Raw genomic sequence first — 25,062 nt, 5'->3', positions numbered from 1 at the left:
GATGAGCGATGTGGGCACTTTAGATCCAGCCCACAGGACTGCTGCACCCTGCTCCTCCCCTCTCCTCACACCAATTAGTACAGCCTTTGAGGGGGGGGGGGGCATGGTGCAGCAGCACTGTGGGCTGGATCTGAAGTGCCCACATCACTGGTCTGTGCATGTAACGATCAGCGCAAGGAGAGGGGAGGAGCTGAACCAGACATGCTCTGGTTCATTTACAAGTGACCCTGATCTGTGATCATGAAGACCCGAAGGTCACAGACATTACCGGAAGTGCGCAGGAGCACGATTCTGGAAGGACGCCATATGACATCTCCTATTCTTGGGTCCACAGTGGAGTGCATTTCCGCCATTATATTGAGCACTTCCTGTACGGTTAACCAAGCCTCTTTCTCAATCCAACGTTTCTATGGCAACCCTGCTTCCCTGTTCATAGCGGACTTTATTTCATAGTATTTACTTGTGCCAATGTCTAATGTTTGCCTTTGTCTGTCTTATCTTCAGCTGATAAGACTGCAGTAATGGCCAAGTTTACACTGCATATCATGTCCCATGGTTACATGGTGTGTAGGAGGAAGCTCTGAATGATTCTGCAGCCTCTTGGGAGTTCAGTGTTGTGCCGTAGGAAGTCCTGATTACAGATAGATAAGCACATAGAGAGTGTGCCGTAAATCAGGGGAGATTTGGGCATGCTCAGTGACTTTGTTCTAAAGAACAAAAAGGATTACAACAATACTAAGCAAGTAAGGAGATATCTACAGTGTTCATTAGGGTTTTTTTATGCCGATTTACATGGGACAAAGTTGTGGGGGAGGGTTTACAACCACTTTAAGCAAAACAAGAGAAAAGCTTCAGAAAGCACATAATCAAGAATTACATACATAGTAAGTAAGGTTGAAGACAATAGTTCATCCAGTTCAACCTGTGTAGGTGTACATGAATAGCTAAAGCAAAGCAGGAAGATCCTGCATTACCGCTCCTCAGGTACAGCTTCCTCTTCAGCATGGAGAACAGTGAGCAGTACAGTTGTGGCATCACCAAATCCCACAAGACCAGCAGTAAGGAGCAGCAGTGCCTTATATGATCTCACATATATACCTCCATAGGGCTGCAGATTAGGAGTGACTGGGTACAAGACAAAAAAGTTGATTATTCAGGCTACCGCTTCGGCACGCTGACATGTCTAGATGTTCTATGCAACATAGAAGACCCTATTGTTTTGCGCTTAGATCTACTTTAGGCAGGTAAACTTTTGAAATTAAAAATGCGATTACAGCACAGTTTCACGTCTGCCGCCGCCGATAACGCAGCGTTCTATTTTCGCCGTGATCCGTGTCACCCGGCTGGAATGTCAGGCATCCCCTGGGAATGGAGCCTTGTTTTGTTCAGTCAAGCGGAGTGGAATCAGACTCTCTACGCTGCTAAAGGTTACTCCGAGCTGTACGAAAACAATTAGCTGGCTTGCCACCAAGTTCTTGTCTTTCCGCTGTTCTTTGTTTTATTTTCTTTTTCCTGAAATCACGATGGCGAAACAGACCTCCATGAAAAAAAAAAAAAAAAACCCTCGGAGGGTCTGGGAATGTTTTCTTTATGATTGGAAACTTTTCACCAATTGTGCAGATAAGGGCTGTACAAACATCATAAAGCGGAATAAAAAAAAAATAAAATAAAAAAAAAACTTTTTAGGTTTTAACTCAATTGAAGTTACATTTTGTTCTACTCTTTATAGTCCTGTAGTACCATGCTACCATTTTGAACCAATGTTCACCTGAAAATGCCCTAAATTATTATATTACTCTTTTCCAGCCCTCCCACTCCAGCGCTCTATGCTGGCAGAGGTTAGTTTCCTCACCCAGGCTTGAGCAAAGGGGGGTGGGTTGTCTGACAAGCTGTTTATAGAGTGCATAGGACAGTTTAGCGCACAGCTACTTAAAGCGGGATTCCACCCTAAAGTGGAACCTCCGCTGATCGGATCCCTCCCCCCCCTCCGGTGTCACAATTGACACCTTTCAGGGGGGAGGGGGGTGGAGATACCTGTCAAAGACAGGTATTTACACCCACTTCCGGGCATAGACTCCCGTGGGAGTCTACGCCATTTCCTGCCCTGCCGCGCTGTCTGCTGGGACACACACGGGTCCCAGTGACAGCGCGGAGATTTCCTATTGCGCATGCGCAGTAGGAGAACCGGGAAGTGAAGCCGATTCGCTTCCCTTCCTGATTCCCTCACCTAGAATGGTGGCGGCAGCAGCCGAGAGCCTCTTTGAGTAGGAATGTGGAAGTTACTATAAAAAAAAAAAAAATCTAGGAAATTACAATGTTTTTGCTGACTGAATATATACAATGCTAGTTAAAGCCTCTCTCTGGGCAAAATATGAAAGGTCCAAATCATTTGGTGGAGGGGGGGGGGGGGGGATTATGGTGTGGGGTTGTTTTTCAGGGGTTGTGCTTGGTCCCTTAGTTCCAGTGAAGGGAACTCTTAAGACGTCAGCATACCAAGACATTTTGGACAATTTCATGGGGATGACCCCTTCCTGTTCCAACATGACTGCCCACCAGTGCACAAAGCAAGGTCCATAAAGACATGGATGAGCGAGTTTGGGGTGAAGGAACTCAACAAGACATACTAAATGTCTTAGTTTGCCGACACCATAAGAGTTCCCTTTACTGGAACTAAGGGGCCAAGCCCAACCCCTTAAGAAAAACAACCCCCACACCATAACCCCCCCTCCACCAAATGATTTGGATCATTGCACAAAGCAAGGTCCATACAGACATGGATGAGCGAGTTTAGGGTGGAGGAACTTGACTGGCCTTCACAGAGTCCTGACCTCAACCCGTTAGAACACCTTTGGGATGAATTAGATTGGAGACTGCAAGCCAGGCCTTCTCATCCATCACCAGTGCCTGACCTCACAAATGTTCTTCTGGTAGAATAGTCAAACATTCCCATAGACCAGTGTTTGTTTCTCAACTCCAGTACAAGGCGCCTCAACAGGTCATGTTCTCAGAATTTCCCTCAGATGAAACAGCTGTGGTAATTACCAAGGCAGAGAAACTGATCAAATAACCTGTGTAAAATAATGGAAAGCCTGAAACCATGACCTGTTTGGGTCTCTTTAGGACTGGAGTTGAGAAACACTGCCATAGATTAACTCCTAAACCTTGTGGATGGCCTTCCCAGAAGAGGTGAAGATGTTATAGCTGGAAAGGGTGGGCCAATTCAATATTGAACCCTATGGATTAAGACTGGGAGGCCATTAAAGTTTATGTGGGTGTAAAGGCAGGCACCCCAATACTTTTGGCAATAAAGTGTATACGACAACTCAGGAGTTGCAAGCCTCAATGGCTAAGACTGGGGAGACTATGCATAGCACTCCTGTTGTCCAGGTGCTTCACCAGTTGCAGGGAGAGTGGCACAAGCAAGCCACGTTTAATTAAAACTCATTGTTATCTTAGTCTACAGTTTCTAGAAGGCCCACCTGCGAGACTCTGAAAATCAGCTGGTAGAAATTTTGTTGAACAGACGAGAACAAAACTGAGCCATCAGGTACAAGCCAAACATTGCACATTATCATAAAATGTACCAAATCCACCGTGAAGCATGGTGGTGGTAGCATCACGTGAAGGGGGAAGTTATTTAGCAACCTGGAAGGATTGTGAGGATACAGCAAAATACAAATCCTCAAGGAAAACCTGATGCGGTCCTGCAAGAAACCTGAGCCAAGATAGATATGGCGAGGTGCGTTCGTTTCCGACACCAAAAGCCGTCAACCTAAAACTGTACTCTTCCCCAGTGGAAGGAACCCCACACAACGACTGCACTGGCCCTATAAATAGGCAAACAAAACAATCAGAAGTGCTATTTTTAAATGTATAAAACATGAAATATCAGTTTCATCCTTTCATAAATAGTTCTCGTAGGCTGTATTCCTGGAACGAGTGGGAACCCCTTCATAGGAGATATGCCCTGAGGTTACACGCTGCTACTGCTTGCTGGACACAAAACAGGCTACACACGGCCTTGTGACTTCCTCCCACAGTCACAACCAGCTCAGGAATCTGCAGGGGGACACAGCTAAACAATATACAATTACAGTGTGTAGCATGTCACAAATACTTGCTGAATACACAAGAACAACATTTAGCTTTTGGTAAATGGATAGCAGGCCATTAAGGACGACCAATAAATCTTTGGGACGCTCTTCTTTTAAGAAAAAAGCAAGGAGGTATCTATATTTGTTCACTGCATAAATCAGACTTTGCTTCCTGCTGATCCCCTTCCTGAGCGAGAACAATGGACTCTTTACAGTCTCTAATGCTGTCAAACACCCACAATGCACCTGGCAGCTAGAGGCCATGTCATTTTCCTCAGAACAGTTACTTGGACCAGCCACACACGTCGCAAATGTATTTCCTGCAACCACAGGTTGCTGGAAAGAAAATTTGCTCGATTCCCCTATGACATTGTTGGTGTGGGAATCCCTCCTGCTGAGTATTCTCCCAGCGGGGGTGGGGGGGGGGGGGGAACAGGCATCATATCAACCATGGTGCCCTGATAATGGAAGCACCAGCCATTGCCCCAACCAATTGCCCAGAAAAAGTTGCTTACCACCCCCCCGGGCCTTGGCACAATTTTTTTTCCACACAGCGTGCCATAGACAGCGGTGCCTGTCTTTTTGTAAATATCTCCTAAACCGTATAGGTTTAGGAGATATTTCTTGGACCTACAGGTAAGCCTTAATCTAGGCTTACCTGTAGGTCAAAGTGGTTTGTAAGGGTTTACAACCACTTTAAGGCATGACATTTTACCCACGGAAGAAAAAAAATAAAAAAAAATAAACCACAGGTGGGGTACTAGGCTACCCTTACCTTATCCTCGCCGCAGAATACAGCTGAAGACAGACGGACCCAAACTTCACCCATCACGGTGGGGTGCGTTAGCAAACTTTCAAGGACCAGGTCCCTTTTTATCAGGGGGTTCCACTCCCTTGGACCTCTATTAGCACCCCGCCAGGAAAAACTTTAGGTAATGTAAGCATGACCAAAAAGCTCTGGATCCCGGAGTCCAGCCATGCAAGGAGAGGCGTTACAGGCAAAACTTCATTCTTCTTATGCGAGGCCTGGGCACCATCCACCTTGGCCTCAGTGGCACTTTGTATGGGTCTGTGGAGGCTATTTAAATCCAGCAAGGATCCCTCCTGGAGCGCCTCAGAGCACATCTTCACTCGTGACCAACACCTTAGACACTAGCGAAAAAACTGAGGTACTCCTGGTAGGAGAAGGGGTTATATAGGGTGTGAACTTTCTGTATTGGGTATACCAGTGTCCAACACCTGAAGGTGCCTATATACCCATATAGTTAATAACTATGGCTCTGCATCCTGTGATGTATGATAAAGAAAAACAGATTTTCACATGTATACAAAAAGTGCCAGACAACGCTTAGACTTCAAGTGGTGAATGCAAAGAATGCCTTAACCCCTTGAGATCCACGCTATAGTCAAATGACGGCTACAGCGCGGATCTCCTTTTCCGGGACTACGTCTATTGACGTCGTCCCGTGCACGAGCGGCCTGCGCGCCCCCTGAGGGGCGCGCGCGGCGCGCTCTGTGATCGGCGAGTCTACGAGACTCGCCTGATCACCGATCCGTGCAAAGGGTCGATCCCGACCCCTTATCACGTGATTAGCTGTCAGCCAATGACAGCTGATCATGTGATAGAACGGAGCCGGCAATCGGCTATTATTCCTCCTCGTGCTGACAGCGCGAGGAGAAAAAAAAAAAGCCGATCACCGGCAGCCGTGATCGGGACATCAGTCCCGATCTCGGCCAGCCCTGCTAGTGCACACCTGCCCCCTGCAAGTGCCACATTAAAAAAAGTGCCCCCCCGTCAGTGCCACCCAGCAGTGCCCACAGTGCCACCCAGCAGTGCCACCCAGCAGTGCCCACAGTGCCACCCAGCAGTGCCCACAATCTGCCTTAAAGGTGCTGCACCCCAGTGCCACATATCCGTGCCCATCAGTGTCATCTACCAGTGCCCAGCAGTGCCGCCCATCAGTGCCCAGCAGTGCCACCTATTAGAGCCACCTATCAGTGCCCATCAGTCCCATCTATCAGTGGTACCTATCAGTGCCCATCCGTGCCACCCATCCGTGCCATCTTATGTGCCCATCAGTGCCGCCTTATCTGTGCCTATTTGTGCCGCCTTAACTATGCCCATCAGTGCCCACCAGTGCAGCCCATCAGTGCCCACCAGTGCAGCCCATCAGTGCCCACCAGTGCAGCCCATCAGTGCCCACCAATGCAGCCCATCAGTGCCCACCAATGCAGCCCATCAGTGCCCACCAATGCAGCCCACCAGTGCCGCCCATCAGTGCCGCCCATCAGTGCCGCCTCATCAGCGCACTTCAATGAAGGAGAAAAATGACCCGTTTGCAAAATTTTATAACAAACTATTAAACATGATTTTTTATTTTTTTTTGCATCTTTTTTTGTTTGTTTAGCAAAAAATAAAACTCTGAGCTGTAACTAAATACCACCAAAAGAAAGCTCTATTTGTGGGAAAAAAAATGATAAAAATTTCATTTGAGTACAGTGTTGTATGACCGCGCAATTGTCATTCAAAGTGCATCAGCGCTGAAAGCTGAAAATTGGTCTGGGACTGAGGGGGGTTTAAGTGCCCAGTAAGCAAGTGGTTAAAGTAAAAAAGGTTATCACTTTAGGCTCCGTTTACATCTAGGCGTTGCCATTTCACAGGCGTTTTTTTGCAGCGTTTTTGTACAGGCGGTTTCAAGGTTAAAAGGTCAAAGTAAAAGCAATAAAACGCCTGTAATCTGCCAAAAAAAAGAAGCTCATGTACTTTTTGGAGCAACTGGCGTTTTGCTTCAAGCGACAGAATGCTCAGATGTGAACAGGGGCCATTGAAATAAATTGGGATTTGCCTTGTTGGCCATTTTTAGAACTGGGGCTTAGAGCAGGACAAAAAAAAAAAAACACCCAGGTGTGAACAGAGCCTGAAAAAAGATGCAGCTTCCGGGGACGTCATCCTGGCTTCCGAGTCACTGGACAAAAAAAAAAATTATATATATATATATATATATATATATATATATATATATATATATATATATATATATATATATATATATATATATATATACACATACACACACATATATATATATACATATACATATATACATTTCTGCAAGGTGGAAGTGTTCATTGTCTGGAAATAAGATCATTTCGTACTGGTAGCAGATAAATAAAAAAGGAAAGGAACGGGGTGTAGTACAGTAATGATACAGCATTACGTAATGATACGCAATGATACAGAATGATATGCAATGATGGCTTCCATTGGTGTGCGACTATGACGAGGATGGGCAGATCCCTCCCTGTACCCATAGCCCACCTATGGGTACTATTTCCCACACAATCAATTCTGGATGGGAAAGTTTTAGGCCCAGCCTGGGGCTTTCCGCACCTCTTATTTTCATCAGCTACAGAACAAAGGTCTTAGAAAATAAAAATCACAAGTACCCTGGTTATAATCCAAGTTTCATGATGGTTTATGGAAACAGGAAGGACAATATCCTGCATGAAAGTCTGATCTGTGTGAACCAACTTTTACTATAGTGACAGCTGCCCGTTATGACAACCTGGGAAACCTGCTGCCCCCCTCTGGCTGCGAGGAAAATTAGATGTTTGAAGCTGATATAGATATCTATATCTATATCTATATCTATATCTATATCTATATATATATATATATCTCTCTCTCTCATATTATATATATATATATATATATATATATATATATATATATATATATATATATCTATATCATGCTGGGATGTGTAGTTTCTCAAAAGGTCAAAGGGCATGCATAACTTTCCCCAAAAAGCATTCAGATGTACGTAACCCCCCCCCCCCCCCCCAACACTTTTTATTCAGTATGTTTGCCGTGCCATATGAATTTTATTTATTTTTTTACATTTTTATGAATCGATTTCAGAGTTTCACGTTTAACCACTTCAGCACCCGGAAGGATTTACCCCCTTTCATGACCAGGCCATTTTTTGCGATATGGCAATATAAACGGTCATGCTACGCTGTACCCAACTAAAACGTATGTCCTCCCCCCCCACAAATAGAACTTTCTTGTGGTGGTATTTGATCACTTCTGCGTTTTTTATTTTTTGCGCTATAAACAAAACAATATTTAAAAAGGTGTTGGATGAAGCTTAGTTCCTCAAAGACATGGTATCAACATCCCAATTTTTGAAAGAAGTGAAAAAAGTTGGAGATACGGGACTTTAAGGATACCGAAATACAGAGTACAAGAGATGAATAAAATAATATAATAAAATATGAATAAATATTTTTTTTATTCAGCTCTTGTACCCAACTTTTTTCACTTCTTATAAACAAAACAAGGCCGACAATTTTGGAAAAAAAAAAATATATATGTTTACATTCTTCTATAAAAATATCCAAATGTAAAATCTAATTTCTTCATATATTTAGGTTAATATGTAGTCTGTTACATATTTGTAGTAAAAAATATTTTTATGGAATTTTTATAGATTAGATTTTTTTTTTTTTTTTTTTTTTTTTTTTTACTAGTGTTGGCGGCAATCAGCGATTTAAAGAGGAGGTCCACCTAAAAAAAAAAAAAAAAAATTTCATAATAAAATAAAATTAAAAGCCAGCAGCTACAAATACTGCAGCTGCTGACTTTTAATAAATGGACACTCACCTGTCCCAGGGTCCAGCTGTCCCAGCCATCCTCAGTGAGGGAATCAGGATTCCCGATTCCCTACTGCGCATGCACGAGTCGCACTGCGCATCCTAACTGAACTCCGCTATCTCCTGGGACCTGTGTGAGACAGCATGGGGGGGTGTAGGGGGGACGAGAAGGGGTGTGACTCCCGCGGGAGTCTATTCCCGGAAGTGGGTGCAAATACCTGTTATACAGGTATCTGCACCCCCTAACGTCCTGAAAGTTGCCAAATGTGACACTGGAGGGACTTGAAAAGTGGAGGTTCAATTTTTGTGTGAACCTCCGCTTTAAAGCGGGATTGCGACCAGTGACACGAATACAGTAATCAGTGCTTAAAAAAAAAAAAAAAAAAAAAAAAAAAAAGCACTGTCTCTGTACTAATGACACTGGCAGGGAAGGGGTTTACATCAGAGGCAAAAGGTTAAATGTGTTCCTAGGGTGTGCTTTCTAACTGTGTGGGGGAGGTCCTTGTACTGTAAGACAGAGATCTCTGCTGTTCTGTCACAGAACAGCAATCTGCCTCATTTACATACTAGTCTTAGCCGTCTAGGAATATCCCCCTGATTGGTTGAGACAAAGCAGCTGCGCCATTGGCTCCCCCATGGCTGTCAAAGTCAGTTAGCCAATCAGGGGAGAGAGGGGGAAGGGCTCTGTGTCTGAATGGACACAGAGAGCTGTGACTCAGCTCAGGTGCCCCCATATCAAGCTGCTTGTTGTGAGGGCACTCGACAGGAGGGAGGGGCCAGGAGCAGCAAAGAGGGACCCGAGGAGGAGGAGGATCAGGGCTGCTCTGTGCAAAACCAACTGCACAGGAGGAGGGAAGTATAAAATGTTTTTTGTTTTTTTTTTAAACGAGAATTTACAATCACTTGAATATGAAAAGCCGCATGCTAGGGCATGTTTTCAGGCCTCAGGGCATGCTGGGAGTTAGGTCCAACGCTAGTGAAGAGAGATACAGCTCAGTAGATATGCTTGTAGTTATAGGTCCCACATTCCCTGGCTAGACACGGGTGAAGTTATACATTTTATTTCTTGTAAAAAGTAAACCAAGCACACTCAGCCTACTACGGAGATAAGAGAGGCCGGAATTTAAAAGCACTACAACCCCTTCGAAAGCCACAGGGCACTTGGCATGATGGCAAAAAAGGCACACACATCCCAGTGCATGCTGGGAGGTTCCCCCCCCACAGCAGCTGCAGTACTGCAGGCCAGCTAAGTGCGCTCTCCATGACCCCAGGCTAACAATTCTGCAGCCGCAGCAGAAATCATTCCGCCAGTCCCCTCCGTCATAGGTATTATGCATCGGCCAGCTGTTCTCTCTTAAAGATCGCGGTGTGAGCTGCATGGCTGAGAGATGTGAAATGACATGGTAAATTCCTGTCTGAAGCATGTCAATAGATCGTTATTTATAGCCTATTGACAGACCGGCATGCTGTTTTACATGTGGCTTGTACTGAACAAGTTCATCAACCACATTGGGGGAAAAAAAATAAAAATAAAGTTTAACTGAAAAGCAAAACATAATAAATAAATAAATAGTGGAAAGCCCACGAGAACAATGTGTAACTAAAACCATGAGAATCTGAATAGTGCCGGGTCTGTGCAGAGTGTAAACAGGTTATGTAAGAGAAGCACAGAGATGGTGCTTTGCTGCCACCTGCTGGTTAGAATAGATTACTACATTTTATATTATTAGGGCAGATTTCTAGGTTAATGCCATTTGTATGCGATAGGCTGTAAATAAAAACCCAACATGCTCAGTTTTTAGAATATCACAAAGCTCTTCTAATACAACAAATATCTATCTAGACCTGAATGTCTCAATCTTTGTGGGTTACAAAACACACACAGACCTCCCCCTTCTCTTCCCCCTCACCTCCATAACCCTCCTTGTGCTCTAACAGCACAGAGAGCTTAGGTAGTCACAAAGGATGTTTACATTCCTTATAAAAGCAATAAAAGGTGATTAAAAAAAAAAAAATTAAGAGCAACAGAATTTTTTTAATAATAATAATAAATATTATATTATATTATATATATATATATATATATATATATATATATATATATATATATATATATATATATATATATATATATATATATATATATATATATATATATATATATATATATATATATATATATATAATTTTTTTTTTTTTAAATGCCTCCATCCCTCATGCAAACAGAGACTGTCCCATACATGTGAGGTATCACCGTGAATGTCAGATCATGGGCAGTAATTCTAGTAAGACCACCTCAGCAAATCTAAAAGTGATAACCTGTAAAGGCTTTTAAAGAGGAAGTAAACACTGATGGGTTTTACTTCCTCTTGGTTCCTCTGCAAAGTAAAAGCATAATCGGCTACATACACATACATAATGGGGCTAGTATGCATACTAGTCCAATATGGGGCACTTACCTGTCAACGAAGCCCGCGATGTCCCCGCTGGAGGCCGCATCCATCTTCACCCCTCTGCCTTCCGGGGCCACGGACTCCGGCTCTGTGACTGGCTGGAGACACGAGACGTCTCTCCCGCAAATGCGCGCCGGGGGCCGTCAGTCACGGCACTTGCGAATGAAGAAACGGCACAGAGCGCACATCATCAGCGCACGTTTAGGAGACATTTCCACTACCTAGCCTTATTCTAGGCTTACCTATTAGGTAAAAGTGACAATCACAGGTTTACACCCACTTTAAGGCATTGCCTACGGATAGTAAAATTCACGTCGTTTGTCACCGTTCCATGGGCGTATGCAATTTTAAAGCGCGACATCTTTAGTATCTATTCATTCGGTGTATCATCTTTTCTATTTTAGAAAAAGGGTCTTATCCCCAAAAAATTGCGTTTGAAAAACTGTTGCGCAAATACTGTGCGACAAAAAAAATAAAAATAAATTGCAAAACCCACCATTTTATTCTCTAGGGCCTCTGTTTTAAAAAAAAAAATATTATATATATATATATATATATATATATATATATATATATATATATATATATATATATATATATATATATATATATCACACACAGTGCCTTGCGAAAGTATTCGGCCCCCTTGAACTTTTCAACCTTTTGCCACATTTCAGGCTTCAAACATAAAGATATAAAATTTTTATTTTTTGTGAAGAATCACCAACAAGTGGGACACAATTGTGAAGTGGAACGAAATCTATTGGATTTTTGAAACTTTAACTAATAAAAAAAATGAAAAGTGGGGCGTGCAAAATTATTCGGCCCCCTTGCGTTAATACTTTGTAGAGCCACCTTTTGCTGCGATTACAGCTGCAAGTCGCTTGGGGTATGTCTCTATCAGTTTTGCACATCGAGAGACTGAAATTCTTGCCCATTCTTCCTTGCAAAACAGCTGGAGCTCAGTGAGGTTGGATGGAGAGCGTTTGTGAACAGCAGTTTTCAGCTCTTTCCACAGATTCTCGATTGGATTCAGGTCTGGACTTTGACTTGGCCATTCTAACACCTGGATACGTTTATTTGTGAACCATTCCTTTGTAGATTTTGCTGTATGTTTGGGATCATTGTCTTGTTGGAAGATAAATCTCCGTCCCAGTTTCAGGTCTTTTGCAGACTCCAACAGGTTTTCATCCAGAATGGTCCTGTATTTGGCTGCATCCATCTTCCCCTCAATTTTAACCATCTTCCCTGTCCCTGCTGAAGAAAAGCAGGCCCAAACCATGATGCTGCCACCACCATGTGTGACAGTGGGGATGGTGTGTTGAGGGTGATGAGCTGTGTTGCTTTTACGCCAAACATATCGTTTTGCATTGTGGGCAAAAAGTTTGATTTTGGTTTCATCTGACCAGAGCACCTTCTTCCACATGTTTGGTGTGTCTCCCAGGTGGCTTGTGGCAAACTTTAGATGAGACTTTTTATGGATATCTTTGAGAAATGGCTTTCTTCTTGCCACTCTTCCATAAAGGCCAGATTTGTGCAGTGTATGACTGATTGTTGTCCTATAGACAGACTCTCCCACCTCAGCTGTAGTTCTCTGCAGTTCATCCAGAGTGATCATGGGCCTCTTGGCTGCATCTCTGATCAGTCTTCTCCTTGTCCGAGCTGAAAGTTTAGAGGGACGGCCAGGTCTTGGTAGATTTGCAGTGGTCTGATACTCCTTCCATTTCAAAATGATCGCTTGCACAGTGCTCCTTGGGATGTTTAAAGCTTGGGAAATCTTTTTGTATCCAAATCCGGCTTTAAACTTCTCCACAACAGTATTACGGACCTGCCTGGTGTGTTCCTTGGTCTTCATGATGCTCTCTGCGCTTTCAACAGAACCCTGAGACTATCACAGAGCAGGTGCATTTATACAGAGACTTGATTACACACAGGTGGATTCTATTTATCACCATCAGTCATTTAGGACAACATTGGATCATTCAGAGATCCTCGCTGAACTTCTGGAGTGAGTTTGCTGCACTGAAAGTAAAGGGGCCGAATAATTTTGCACGCACCACTTTTCAGTTTTTTATTTGCTAAAAAAGTTTAAATTATCCAATAGATTTCGTTCCACTTCACAATTGTGTCCCACTTGTTGGTGATTCTTCACAAAAAATTAAAATTTTATATCTTTATGTTTGAAGCCTAAAATGTGGCAAAAGGTTGAAAAGTTCAAGGGGTTACAAGGGAATATATATATATATATATATATAGTGTCTGGGGGTTCCAAGTTATTTTCTAGCAAAAAATACTGATCATTACATGCAAACAAAAACTGTCAGACCACTTCCTGGTCTGGAAGTTGTTATATACATGACATTATTATACAACATTTGCTGATCCCGGCGTTCATCTTTAATATTATGATAAATGTAACAGGAGAAACCTGGAGGTTGGCTCTAAGACTGAGAACAAAGCGATGAAACACCACTGATCGCTCAGTTCTCAGAGCTTCCTGAGCAGAGAGCTGGTGACTATCAGTCAGTGTCTCTCTGCTCTGTGCCCCCCCCCCCCTGCACTCACTGGAATTCTGTTCGTGTTCCTGTGCGATTTTCAGCCCAATAATTTAAATTGGCTGAACCCACACTGGATCGCACATGAGTAGTGCATGCACCACTTTTCAAAACAAACTGCACCAGACTGCATTGTACGCATGGTACATGATTTGCGTTTGGGGTGTCGGATTATATTGACACCCACAGCAGATTGCACACCCACTGCATTTTATACATGGTGCTGTGAATGAGCCCATAAAAGAGAAATTCCAGATATGGATATTTTAGACATGGGTACATTTGTCTCTGAACACAGTGGAAAGGAAGGGTGTCAAAATCACGCTCACCACCTTGTCCAATCAGAGAATGCTTTGCATTCATTCAGGAAAGGCAAAGCCATCTCTGAATGGCGCCCGTGCCAAGTGGCCGACCGCAGTATCAGGCTGGCTGCCTAGTACAGGACCCGGGAACAAGTGGAGATCACCGCAACAGCAGTCCCTGCTTTAGGGATTTCCAGCTTCCACGGGCATTGTCCAAGTATAGTATATATAAAGTTATACCTGTCCAAGCTGGATCAATGTAACTATATATAAAATATCCATACCTGGAATTTTTCTTTAATCTGTTATTGTTAAGATCAGGGATCTCCAAACAAACATTCTAAAACAAAAGGGTCAGTTTACTGTCCTTCAGACTTTAGGGGGCCGGACTGTGGCCAGTCAGAGCAGAAAAGACCCATCGCCGGGGTCCCTGGGAGCAACCGCAGCCCGTCGCCGGGGTCCCTGGGAGCAACCGCAGCCCGTCGCCGGGGTCCCTGGGAGCAACCGCAGCCCGTCGACGGGGTCCCTGGGAGCAACCGCAACCCGTCGACGGGGTCCCTGGGAGCAACCGCAACCCGTCGACGGGGTCCCTGGGAGCAACCGCAACCCGTCACCGAGGTCCCTGGGAGCAACCGCAACCAGTCACCGGGGTCCCTGGGAGCAACCGCAACCAGTCACCGGGGTCCCTGGGAGCAACCGCAACCCGTCACTAGGTGCAACCACGTCCCGTCGCCGGGGTCACTGGGAGCAACCACGACCCGTCACCGGGGTCACCGGGAGCAACCACGACCCGTCACCGGGGTCACCGGGAGCAACCGCGACCCGTCGCCGGGCTCCCCGTGAGCCACCGCGACCCATCACCGGGCTCCCCGGGAGCCATTGTAATCTATCGTTGGTGTCACTGGGTGGAAAAAGTGCCCTAAAGGGCTTTGTGTTAAAAGTGGATAAGGTTAAGTTTAGTGGACAATATCATGTATCATATCACGAGAACAGCATTGCGCCTCTCATTTGCGTATTATATTTTTGCCATCTAGCCAAGCGTGTGCCGCTCCGCAGGGTTTCCCATGGGAAGCAGACGATGTCTCAGTCCAGGGTTCAGGCTGTGTTACGGTACTGCCAGAGTTGGCTGCATTCCTGAAACAACAGCTGCTGCGATAGACGACATAAGATAGCAGGACGGAAAGTTTTGAAAGTAAAATCATTTTCATGGGGAACAGGACTGTAAAAACACAGACGGGAGCAAAAAGGCAATGAACTCCCAAAACTGATGGAGATCTGATCACCCCCCCCCCCCCCCCCCAGCAGACACAAGGAGCCGATCTGTCATACAGAAAACATCTGCAGGTAGTGGAGCCGACACTACAAATGTGCGTAAGTAATGATTAAACAAACAATACATAACACATCAGCTGCGGCTAGATATCTCTGTTCACATGAACAAAGGGAGTCCTTGGAAAGCATTACTGACTCAAACAAAAGTCCTCCAGCTGCCAAGTCTGCGCCTGTAAAATAAAAAATGTGATGACCGGCGTAGAGCCACATTCCTGAACAAGTCAATAAGATGTGTAGAGATGGGGCTATTGACGCCATCGCACTGCCCGCTGGTACTCTGCTGATCTGTCGGGTTTGGGGAATGCCACTTCATTCCGGTAACAAGGCCGTATCTGCATGCTCCATTTACACTTTCATGTCTTAACTTGAATAAAAAAAAAAATAACAAAAAATAAATAAAAAATGCATGTGCCATAAGGAGCATATTGAATAAAGCTGTTCAGATCTCTGCAGTGCATTGTGCTGTAGTTTGAAAAATGAGGCATGTGTATTCTTTATTCCATTTTCATGCGCTGTGATACCCAACAGATCAATGAAAAACGCATTCAAATGTGCTAAAAGAACTGTTAAAAGCACATTAAAAAGTGGAAGTAAACTCACATCTCTGACTTTTACCAATAGGTAAGCCTACAATAAGGCTTGCCTATAGGTACTGTAAATATCTCCTTAACGTGTGCTGGTTAGGAGATATTTACTGTATACGTCGCCAATGACATCATCGGCACACGCGCTCTGAAGGAACGGCCACCCGAGTTGCCATTCCTTCAGAATCCTGTGCCATAAATGGCGGGTCCCATACGCAAATTATTATTACACAGGATTTATATAGCGTCACTTTACGCAGCGCTTTACAATACAAAAAGGGAGACACTACAGTTATAATACAATAAAATACAAGAGGATTAAGAGCTTACAATCTAATAGGGTGGGGCAGGTGGTACAAAAGGTTGTAACTGTGGGGAATGAGCTGATGGAAGTAGTAGAAGATTAGTTGGAGAGGTGATAGAGACGTGATAGGCTTCCCTGAAGAGATGAGTTTTCAGGGATCGCCTGAAGGTAGCGAGAGTAGGGGAAAGCTGGACAGGTGGGGGTAGCGAGTTCCAGAGGATGGGAGAGGCTCTGGAGAAATCCTGGAGATGAGCATGGGAGGAGGAGACGAGAGAGCTTGAGAGTAGGAGGCCTTGAGAAGAGCGGAGAGGATGATTTGGGTGATATTTGGAGACAAGATCAGTGATGTAGCTCGGGGCAGAGTTGTGAATGACTTTGTATGTTGTGGTTAGTATTTTGAATTGAATTTGCTGGGCGATTGGGAGCCAGTGTAGGGATTAGTGGAGAGGGTTGGCAGACAATGAATGGAGGTCAGTGTAGGGATTGGAGGAGAGGGTTGGCAGACAATGAATGGAGGTCAGTGTAGGGATCGGAGGAGAGGGTTGGCAGACAATGAATGGAGGTCAGTGTAGGGATTGGAGGAGAGGGTTGGCAGACAATGAATGGAGGTCAGTGTAGGGATTGGAGGGGAGGGTTGGCAGACAATGAATGGAGGTCAGTGTAGGGATTGGAGGAGAGGGTTGGCAGACAATGAATGGAGGTCAGTGTAGGGATTGGAGGAGAGGGTTGGCAGACAATGAATGGAGGTCAGTGTAGGGATTGGAGGAGAGGGTTGGCAGACAATGAATGGAGGTCAGTGTAGGGATTGGAGGAGAGGGTTGGCAGACAATGAATGGAGGTCAGTGTAGGGATTGGAGGAGAGGGTTGGCAGACACTGAGCGGTTGGTAAGGTGGATAAGTCTGGCAGCAGCATTCATGACAGACTGAAGAGGGGAGGAGCCTATGGATAGGCAGGCCAATGAGAAGGGAGTTGCAATGGTCAAGGCGAGAGATAACAAGGGAGTGAATGAGGAGCTTGGCGGCTTCATTTGTTAAAAAGGGGCGAATTTTAGAGATGTTATAGTGGTGAAGTCTACAATGCGTGGAAGTGACGTCATCGCTGCTCCGGCCAGTGACACAGGCAGAAGAAAGACTGGGTGAAGATGGGAGGGCCCTATGGAGCTGGAAGGCTTTGTTTTCAGGTAAGTTTAACCACTTCAGCTCCGGAAGGTTTACCTCCCTTCATAACCAGGCCATTTTTGCGATACGGCACTGCGTTATTTTAACCACTTAAGTACCAGGCCTATTTTTTTTTTTTTTTACTACTTGGTGTTTACAAGTTAAAAAGCATTTATTTACTTTTTTGCTAGAAAATTACTTAGAACCCCCTTATATATATTTTTTCAGACAACCTAAAGAATAAAACGGCAGACGTTGCAATACTTTATTACAACGTATTTGCGCAGCGGTATTACAAAAGGTAATTTTTTGAAAAAAAAAAAAAACACACGCCCTATATTTTTTTTATATTGTGAAAGATAATGTTACGCCGAGTAAATTGATACCCAACATGTCATGCTTTAAAATTGCGCCCCGCTCGTGGAATGTCGACAAGCTTTGACACTTAGAAAAGCGGGGTTCCAGCGACCATTCCTATTTTTTTTTTTTTTTCAGTCATTGAGATAAATGTAAAATCATAAATACACTCACTGTTTCGTTTTTTATTTTTTTGCTGTTGCTGTCCGTTTTCGTTTTAAATAAATATTTATTAAAAAAAAAAAAAAGAAAAGAAGATTATGGCCATTCCCATCTTGCTTGTGGACATGTGAAGCCCACAAGCATGGATTTCCTGGATATGGTGAATGCTGAGCTCCCAGCAATCACCGCTATTTCCCGTGCATGCTCAGTGTTTACAGTGAGCACCGCTGTAAACTTGAGGGGTTGCCATCACAACGGCGGCGGCGTAGTCGAAATCCCGCGAGAACTCGCGGCAGGCATCCGCAATGACTCCTGGGAATAATGACAGGAGCTCCCAGGAGACATTGCTCAAAAAAAGGAAATTACGTAATACCCACTGATTACCCGCCCATATCCGCAGAGAGCTAAGACAGGAAGCAGAGGAGGACTTCTGCAAAAACACAGGTACAAAAGGAAAAAAAAAAAAATAAAAAATGAAAAATATCAGTTTATTACTGAATAGATTTATGGCATGTGATTAAGCAAAACATGTTAAATGCAAATAAAAATAAATAAATAAATAAAAAAGCAGCTCAACCTTGAGCTTTAAATCCTTTTCTAATCTACGCAAAACTAAATAAAATGTTTTTGCTATACATACACTTTCATTTGTTCAAGATATAAAACACAAGCATGTTTCTGGCCTATATTAAACCTCCTGTATACCTGCATCTTTCGTCAAAACAGAATAAAAAAAAAAAACAAAAAAAAAAAACGTAATTCTACTTCACATCATTGCTTTTAATATGCCTTGTGTGATAAGAAGGCGATATGTGCCGCATTCTTTACTCTGGAGCCTCTAATGCTTGGCTAGCAACACTTGATAAGTATCTTTTTTTGGGGGGGGCCATTTGTGGTGCTCTGTTCATTACATTTCATTATAGTTCTGGAATTCTTCACAAAAGATAAAAACATATTTGAAATTAAAAAAGGGGAGGTAAAAACCAAGCTCACAGAATCGTATGCGGCTGCACAGGTCGCATACAGCTGGCCAAAAGGACAACCTGCAGCTGTTAACCCTTTTGCGGCCAGAGTTATTTTTGCCTAATTTTTTTTTGCACACATTTAAAAAAAATAAAAAAAAAATAAAACACAATCATGAAGATTGCATAAAAACCTCAAAATATCAAATTTTCTGAAAGCAGTTACTCTAGAGCCGGGATATGCAATTAGCGGACCTCCAGCTGTTGCAGAACTACAAGTCCCATGAGGCATAGCAAGACTGACAGCCACAAGCATGACACCCAGAGGCAGAGGCATGATGGGACTTGTAGTTTTGCAACAGCTGGAGGTCCGCTAATTGCATATCCCTGCTCTACTAGAGCAGTGGTGGAGAACCTTGGCACCCCAGATGTTTTGGAACTACATTTCCCATGATGCTCATGCACTCTGCAGTGTACTTGAGCACCATGGGAAATGTAGTTCCAAAACATCTGGGGTGCCAAGGTTCACCATCACTGCTCTAGAGCAGGGATATGCAATTAGCGGACCTCCAACTGTTGCAAAACTGCTCTAGAGAATAAAATGTTGGTAGTCCCAACTTTTTATTTTATGCGCAAAAGGTTTTTTAGGGCACACAAAAGGCAATAAGTTGCGCACCTTTTTGGTAAAATATAAAATGAGGTCACGCTGAGTAAATGGATACCCAACATGTCAAACCTTTAAAGCGATACTAAAGTCTAAAATACCAAACATGTTATACTTACCTGCTCTCTGCAGTGGTTTTGCACAGGGCAGCCCCGAGCCTCCTCTTCTCAGGTCCCACGCCAGCGCTCCTGGTCCCACCCTCCTGCTGGGTGCCCCCACAGCAAGCAGCTTGCTTGCACCCAAGCAGGTGCGCTCCTGAGCTGTGGCTTTGTGTGTCCATTCACACACAGAGCCATGGCTCGGTTCCACCCCCTCCGTCTTCTGAATGGCTCCCGCTGCTGCCAAAAGCCAATCAGGAGTGAGGAGTACCTGGAGAGCGAAGGCTCTCCTGGACATCGCTGGATCGAGAAGGGGCCAAGATAAGTATTAGACACGCTGCTGCAAACAGAAGGTTTTTCACCTTCATGCATAGAAATATTAAAAAATATTTAAAAAATTGTGTGCGTCCGTGAAAAGGAGACAAACTTCATTACCCTATATTTTCCATAAGCGATGTTTTAAAAGTCCTTACAGGTCATCAGTTTAGAGTTACGCAGGAGCTCTGGTGCTATAATTATTGCTCTCACGCCACCGTGTGCAGCGATATGTAACAAGTGTATTGCAATCTACATTTTCGTGGGTAGCCGCTCCTACACATGCTTTTACATTCGCACATGCGTGTATGTAGGGGGCTTCAAAAAGTTTTGGGAATCTTATGTACTTGGGTTTCTATATTTTTTTTTGTTTCTTTTTTTTTTTTTTTTTTATCCAACTTTTCTTTCCCCATGTCATGATTTAAAAAAAAACAAATAAATAAAAATCTAAAAAGACCCCGAATGTCTCACCTGCCCTCCAATGAATCTAATGCAGTGCAGTATTGGCTGGGGAAAGTGAAAGGGGAACCCAGAAGTGACTTCATAAAATGTTGCTTCCGGGTCAGCAAGAAGGGGAGGAGAGCAGATGCATGTCCACGCGGCTCCCTCCCCTCTACCTGGCAGCACCCGCCATGCTGATCCTCAGGGCACACAGATGGGGAAGCGGAGCCTGGGATAAATGGTGGTGGGGGCGGCAATTGCATGGGGAGGTCCTCAATACCAAGGGGGTTTTAAAAGCGATCGGGGGCTGCAACATACGGACCTGGTGGTAAAAAGGGTTGAAGTAGACCTGTACTTATAGAAGAACACCAGGATTTTAACAGCCTCAACTTTTTAATATATCTAAATCCAAACACTGAAATCTCATATTAGCTTTAATATGTTAAAGTGGAGTTCCAACTGTTAAAAAAAATATTTTTTTTTTGGATGAATATATTTATTTAAAAAATCTTCTTAATAGCACTGATGTTTCTCGATTGCTGATTTAATAGAGGGCGATATTTTATATTGTTCTGGCCAATTTCCATCTTGCTTGTGGGCATGTGATGCCCAAAAGTACCATCTTCCAGGATCTGGTGCAGCTGAGCGACCAGCATGCACGGCTCTCAGTGCCGTACACGTCTGACGTGCCATCACAACGGGCGACGTCATTAGAAGTGCCCGCCCCGTTGTGATGGCAACGAAGGCCTCGGCGCTGCCCAGTAACTCCTGGGAAATTATGACAAGCATCTCCCAGGAGCACTAGAGAGGGAAATGACGTCAGGCGCCAGGGAGAGGAAGAGGCAGATTAAAGGCACCCCTTAGCAACAGACATGAAAATGTGAATTAAAATAAATAAATAAATATATATATATATATATATATATATATATATATATATATATATATATATATATATATATATATATATATATATATATATATATATCTCGTTTTCCAAATGTTGTTTCTTAGGTTTAAATGCTGCTGAATAATACAAAGTTATTTTTTTGGGGTGGAACTCCGCTTTAATATATTCTAAAACTTTTCAATCGTTATAAATCTGCAATGTTGGTTAAAAAAAAACCCTGGTCATGCTTCCGTGAAGGTGTTAGGGTAAAAACTGTCTCCTGGAATGCTTTTTTCCAGTACCTACCTCTAGTGCTTTTGCTCCACGGCAGCTCAGACATCAGTTCAAGGTAGTTCCTGGTCAAGGCATACTCTGGCATGGACTGTGGCATCTTCTTCAGCCTGGGGGGGGGAAAGGAGAATACACAAAAATATAATACACTGTAATGAGTGGTGTGTGGTGTTGCAAATGGAATGTCCCCATAATATCCTACCTTTTCATTTCTTTCATGCAGACCTTCAGCGCTTGCTCCGGCATGTTGCATGACTTCACCTTTTTTTCCAAGATTATGATGTCATCGGCATCATCGTCGTCATCATCATCTGCATTCTCCAGGGAAAAGCCTTTACCCGAGATTCCGCCCAGCTTCTTCAGAGGGCGAATGGCTACCACCTAGAGAACATGGCAGAAGCTCAGTGTTTATGAAAGCTGTATAAAATGATCCCACACCCCACAAAAAAAAACACTTAAAGTGATACTAAACACACGCTGTGTAATTTACATTGTCCCTTCTCTTTCTGCATATGGATGATAGCACTGTAATGTTTTTATTTTAAAAACAATCATCTAAAGTACTTTCTAATCAATATCCAGCTGCCACATGACTCAGCTCTCTCCCAGCCTGTCTGCAGGGAAACATAAGCAGGAGGAGCTTCTAGTCCTCTGCTGCTGGTCACATGTTCAAAGTATAAAAAAATAACTAACTAAATAAAAAAATAAGAACACACAGACTTTGGAATACAGGAGTAAAAATGAATAAAAATTCTATCAATAAACATTTTTTTAAATTGTCAAACAAATATATACTTGATAGGGATGCACCGAATGGGTTTTTTGGTGCTGAAACCGATACCGAAAATGAAAAATACACTAGGTCACTAGGTCGAAAACCGATACCGAAAATGACCAATACCGAAACGTACTTTAAAAAAAATATTTTTATACAGGAGATGGTCAAAGACTGGGGACATGGTACAGGAGAGATCAATGCAGCCTCACCAGTGCCCATCAGATGCAGCCAGCCTGTGTCCTCAGTGCAGCCAGTTAGCCAGCCTGTATCGCCCGTGCAGCCAGCTAGCCAGCCAGTGTCCCCAGCGCAGACAGCCAGCCAGCCAGCCTGTGTCCCCAGCGCAGACAGCCAGCCTGTGTCCCCAGCGCAGACAGCCAGCCTGTGTCCCCAGCGCAGACAGCCAGCCTGTGTCCCCAGCGCAGACAGCCAGCCTGTGTCCCCAGCGCAGACAGCCAGCCAGCCAGCCTGTGTCCCCAGCGCAGACAGCCAGCCAGCCTGTGTCCCCAGCGCAGACAGCCAGCCAGCCTGTGTCCCCAGCACAGACAGCTTGTGCAGGGGAAGAGAGGGAAGAGAGGAGAGCCGCCACCAGGTTGATTAGAGCGCCAGGAACATAACAGCTTTTATTTCAATAGCTGTGTTCCCTGCCATGCGCCGTCACACACAGCCCCTCCCCCTTGTCTGGGGGAACTTTGATAGATTGATAGTCCCAGGATTGGACGGGTGATCCAAGTTCCCCGGACAAGGGGAGGGGCTATATGTGACGGCGCGCGGAACACACAGTTATTGAAATGAAAGCTGCTATGTTCCCAGCGCTCTAATCAACCAGGTGTTGACAGCTCTCCTCTCTCTTCTGCGCTATAGGAGACCCGTGATGGGCGGCACCAGGTGCCCCCGCCCCTTGCCCAGGCCCTGCCTCATTTTCGGCTCCATTATGGGCCATTTTTCACTTTCGGCAAATTGCCGAAAAGGCAATTTTTGGCCGATATGTTTTGGCTGCCGAAATGTCGGTGCATCCCTAATATTTGAAATCAAATATTTTTTAAAATATCAAAACATGTCATACTTACCTACCCTAGGTAATGGTTTTGCACAGAGCAGCCTGGATCCTCCTCTTCTCGGGTCTCTCGCCAGTGCTCCTGGCCCCTCCCTCCTGCCCCCATAGAAAGTAGCTTGCTATGGGGGACCAGAACAGGCACGCTCCTAAGCCACTGTTGTGTGTGTATCAAAAAATAAAGTGTATATCTGGCCAAAACTACTACTTCTATTCATAACTAAAATAAAATCGGAGTAAGGTTTGATCCCGTACCAGTTTCCTACTTTTTTTATGCTTGGTACCCTTCTGTGCTCTGCGGGTTCTTTCTGCCAGCCTCTACATCACAGGACACAGTAGTGACATTGTGATTTCTTCCCCTGGCTCAGGAGTGCTGGAATGGGAGGGCATCCAACACAATTGGAAGGGCCAATTCAGAATTTATTTTATGCCAGCATAGTGTTCTATGGCATGAAGGTACAGGCAAGCATTAACCCCCTTTTCTTTACAGAGTGGTATTTTTAAAACTTTTATTTGCATTAAAAAGTTATTTGAAATGCTCAATTTTTTTTTTTAAATAACAAACATGTTATACTTATCTGCTCTGTGCAATGGTTTTCCAGTTTCCCCATTTTCCTCCTCTTCTCTGGTCCCCCACTGACGCTCCTGGCTCCTCCCTACTGCCAAGTGCCCCTAAAGCAAGCCACTTGTTTTCTCAGGGTTTTCTCTGTGTGTCCATTGGCCCCCGACACCCAATACCTCTTTACTGGCTAATTGACAGCAGCAGGAGCCAATGTCTCCCACCACTGTCTGAGCCAATAAAGGAGGAAGAGAGCCGCTGCTCTTGCGCACATCTCTGGACCGAGAAGAGGCTCAGTTCAGTATAAGGGGAGCTGCATGCAGAAGACTTTTTACCTTAATGCAGATAAAATATTAAAAAGTGGCTGTACAGGACAGAATGATTTTTTTTTTTTATCTTAACGCATTCTATGCATTAGGATATAAAACCTTCAGTGTGCAGCAACCTCCCTCAGCCCTTCTAATACTTACCCGAGGTCCATCTAGATCCAGTGATGTTGCACGGGAGACTTGGCTCTCTGGGACCCCTCCTCATTGACAGAGAGCAGTGTGGCAGCATTGGCTCCCGCTGCTGTCGATCAAAGTCCTTGAGTCAACAAGAGGAGAGAGGGGGCAGGGCAGAGTCACGGCTCCATGTCTGAATGAACACAGGGAGCTGTGGCTCGGCTCAGGTGCCCCCATAGCAAGCTGCTTGCTGTGGGGGCACTCAACAGGAGGGAGGGGCCAAGTGAGGCAACGAGGGACTCGAAAAGGAGGAGGATCTGGGCTGCTATGTGCAAAACCAGGTAAGTACGACATGTTTATTTTTTTTAAACGCTTTTTATTGTCAAGTGTGCAAATTATAAATGTTCATTAAATATGCTCAACATGAGCACCGTAGTACCTTGGATTAGGAGCATAATCCATTCCAGAAGAATGCTTGTAATCCAAAACACTCGCATATCAAAACAAGTGTCCCCACAGGAATCAATTATAGTTCCACAGCCACTGCTCGTCTATGCAGTACCGGATGTGGCCAGAGGTGGGGCCACTAAAGCCGCGTACACACGTAGCGGTAT

General features: G+C 44.3%; 1 protein-coding gene across 2 annotated transcripts in view; it reads right to left on the bottom strand.

The window, feature by feature from the left end:
- The window catches only part of LONP2 (lon peptidase 2, peroxisomal), a 151,218-nt gene that overhangs the window by 102,222 nt on the left and 23,934 nt on the right, over positions 1–25,062 (bottom strand). For both annotated transcript variants that reach the window (XM_077451692.1, XM_077451700.1), the window contains 2 exons: positions 21,820–21,998; positions 21,633–21,727 (listed from right to left, as the gene is read on the bottom strand). In XM_077451692.1, the coding sequence (XP_077307818.1) occupies positions 21,633–21,727; positions 21,820–21,998 (274 nt within the window). The remainder of the gene's footprint in view (positions 1–21,632; positions 21,728–21,819; positions 21,999–25,062) is intronic.

Source organism: Lithobates pipiens, unplaced genomic scaffold, assembly GCF_037356315.1.
Source record: "Lithobates pipiens isolate NorthernLeopardFrog02 unplaced genomic scaffold, aLitPip1_a1.2 Scaffold_10, whole genome shotgun sequence".
NCBI lineage: Eukaryota > Metazoa > Chordata > Amphibia > Anura > Ranidae > Lithobates > Lithobates pipiens.
Note: the sequence above shows the minus strand (reverse complement) of the source record. Positions and strands in the feature narration are given on the sequence as shown.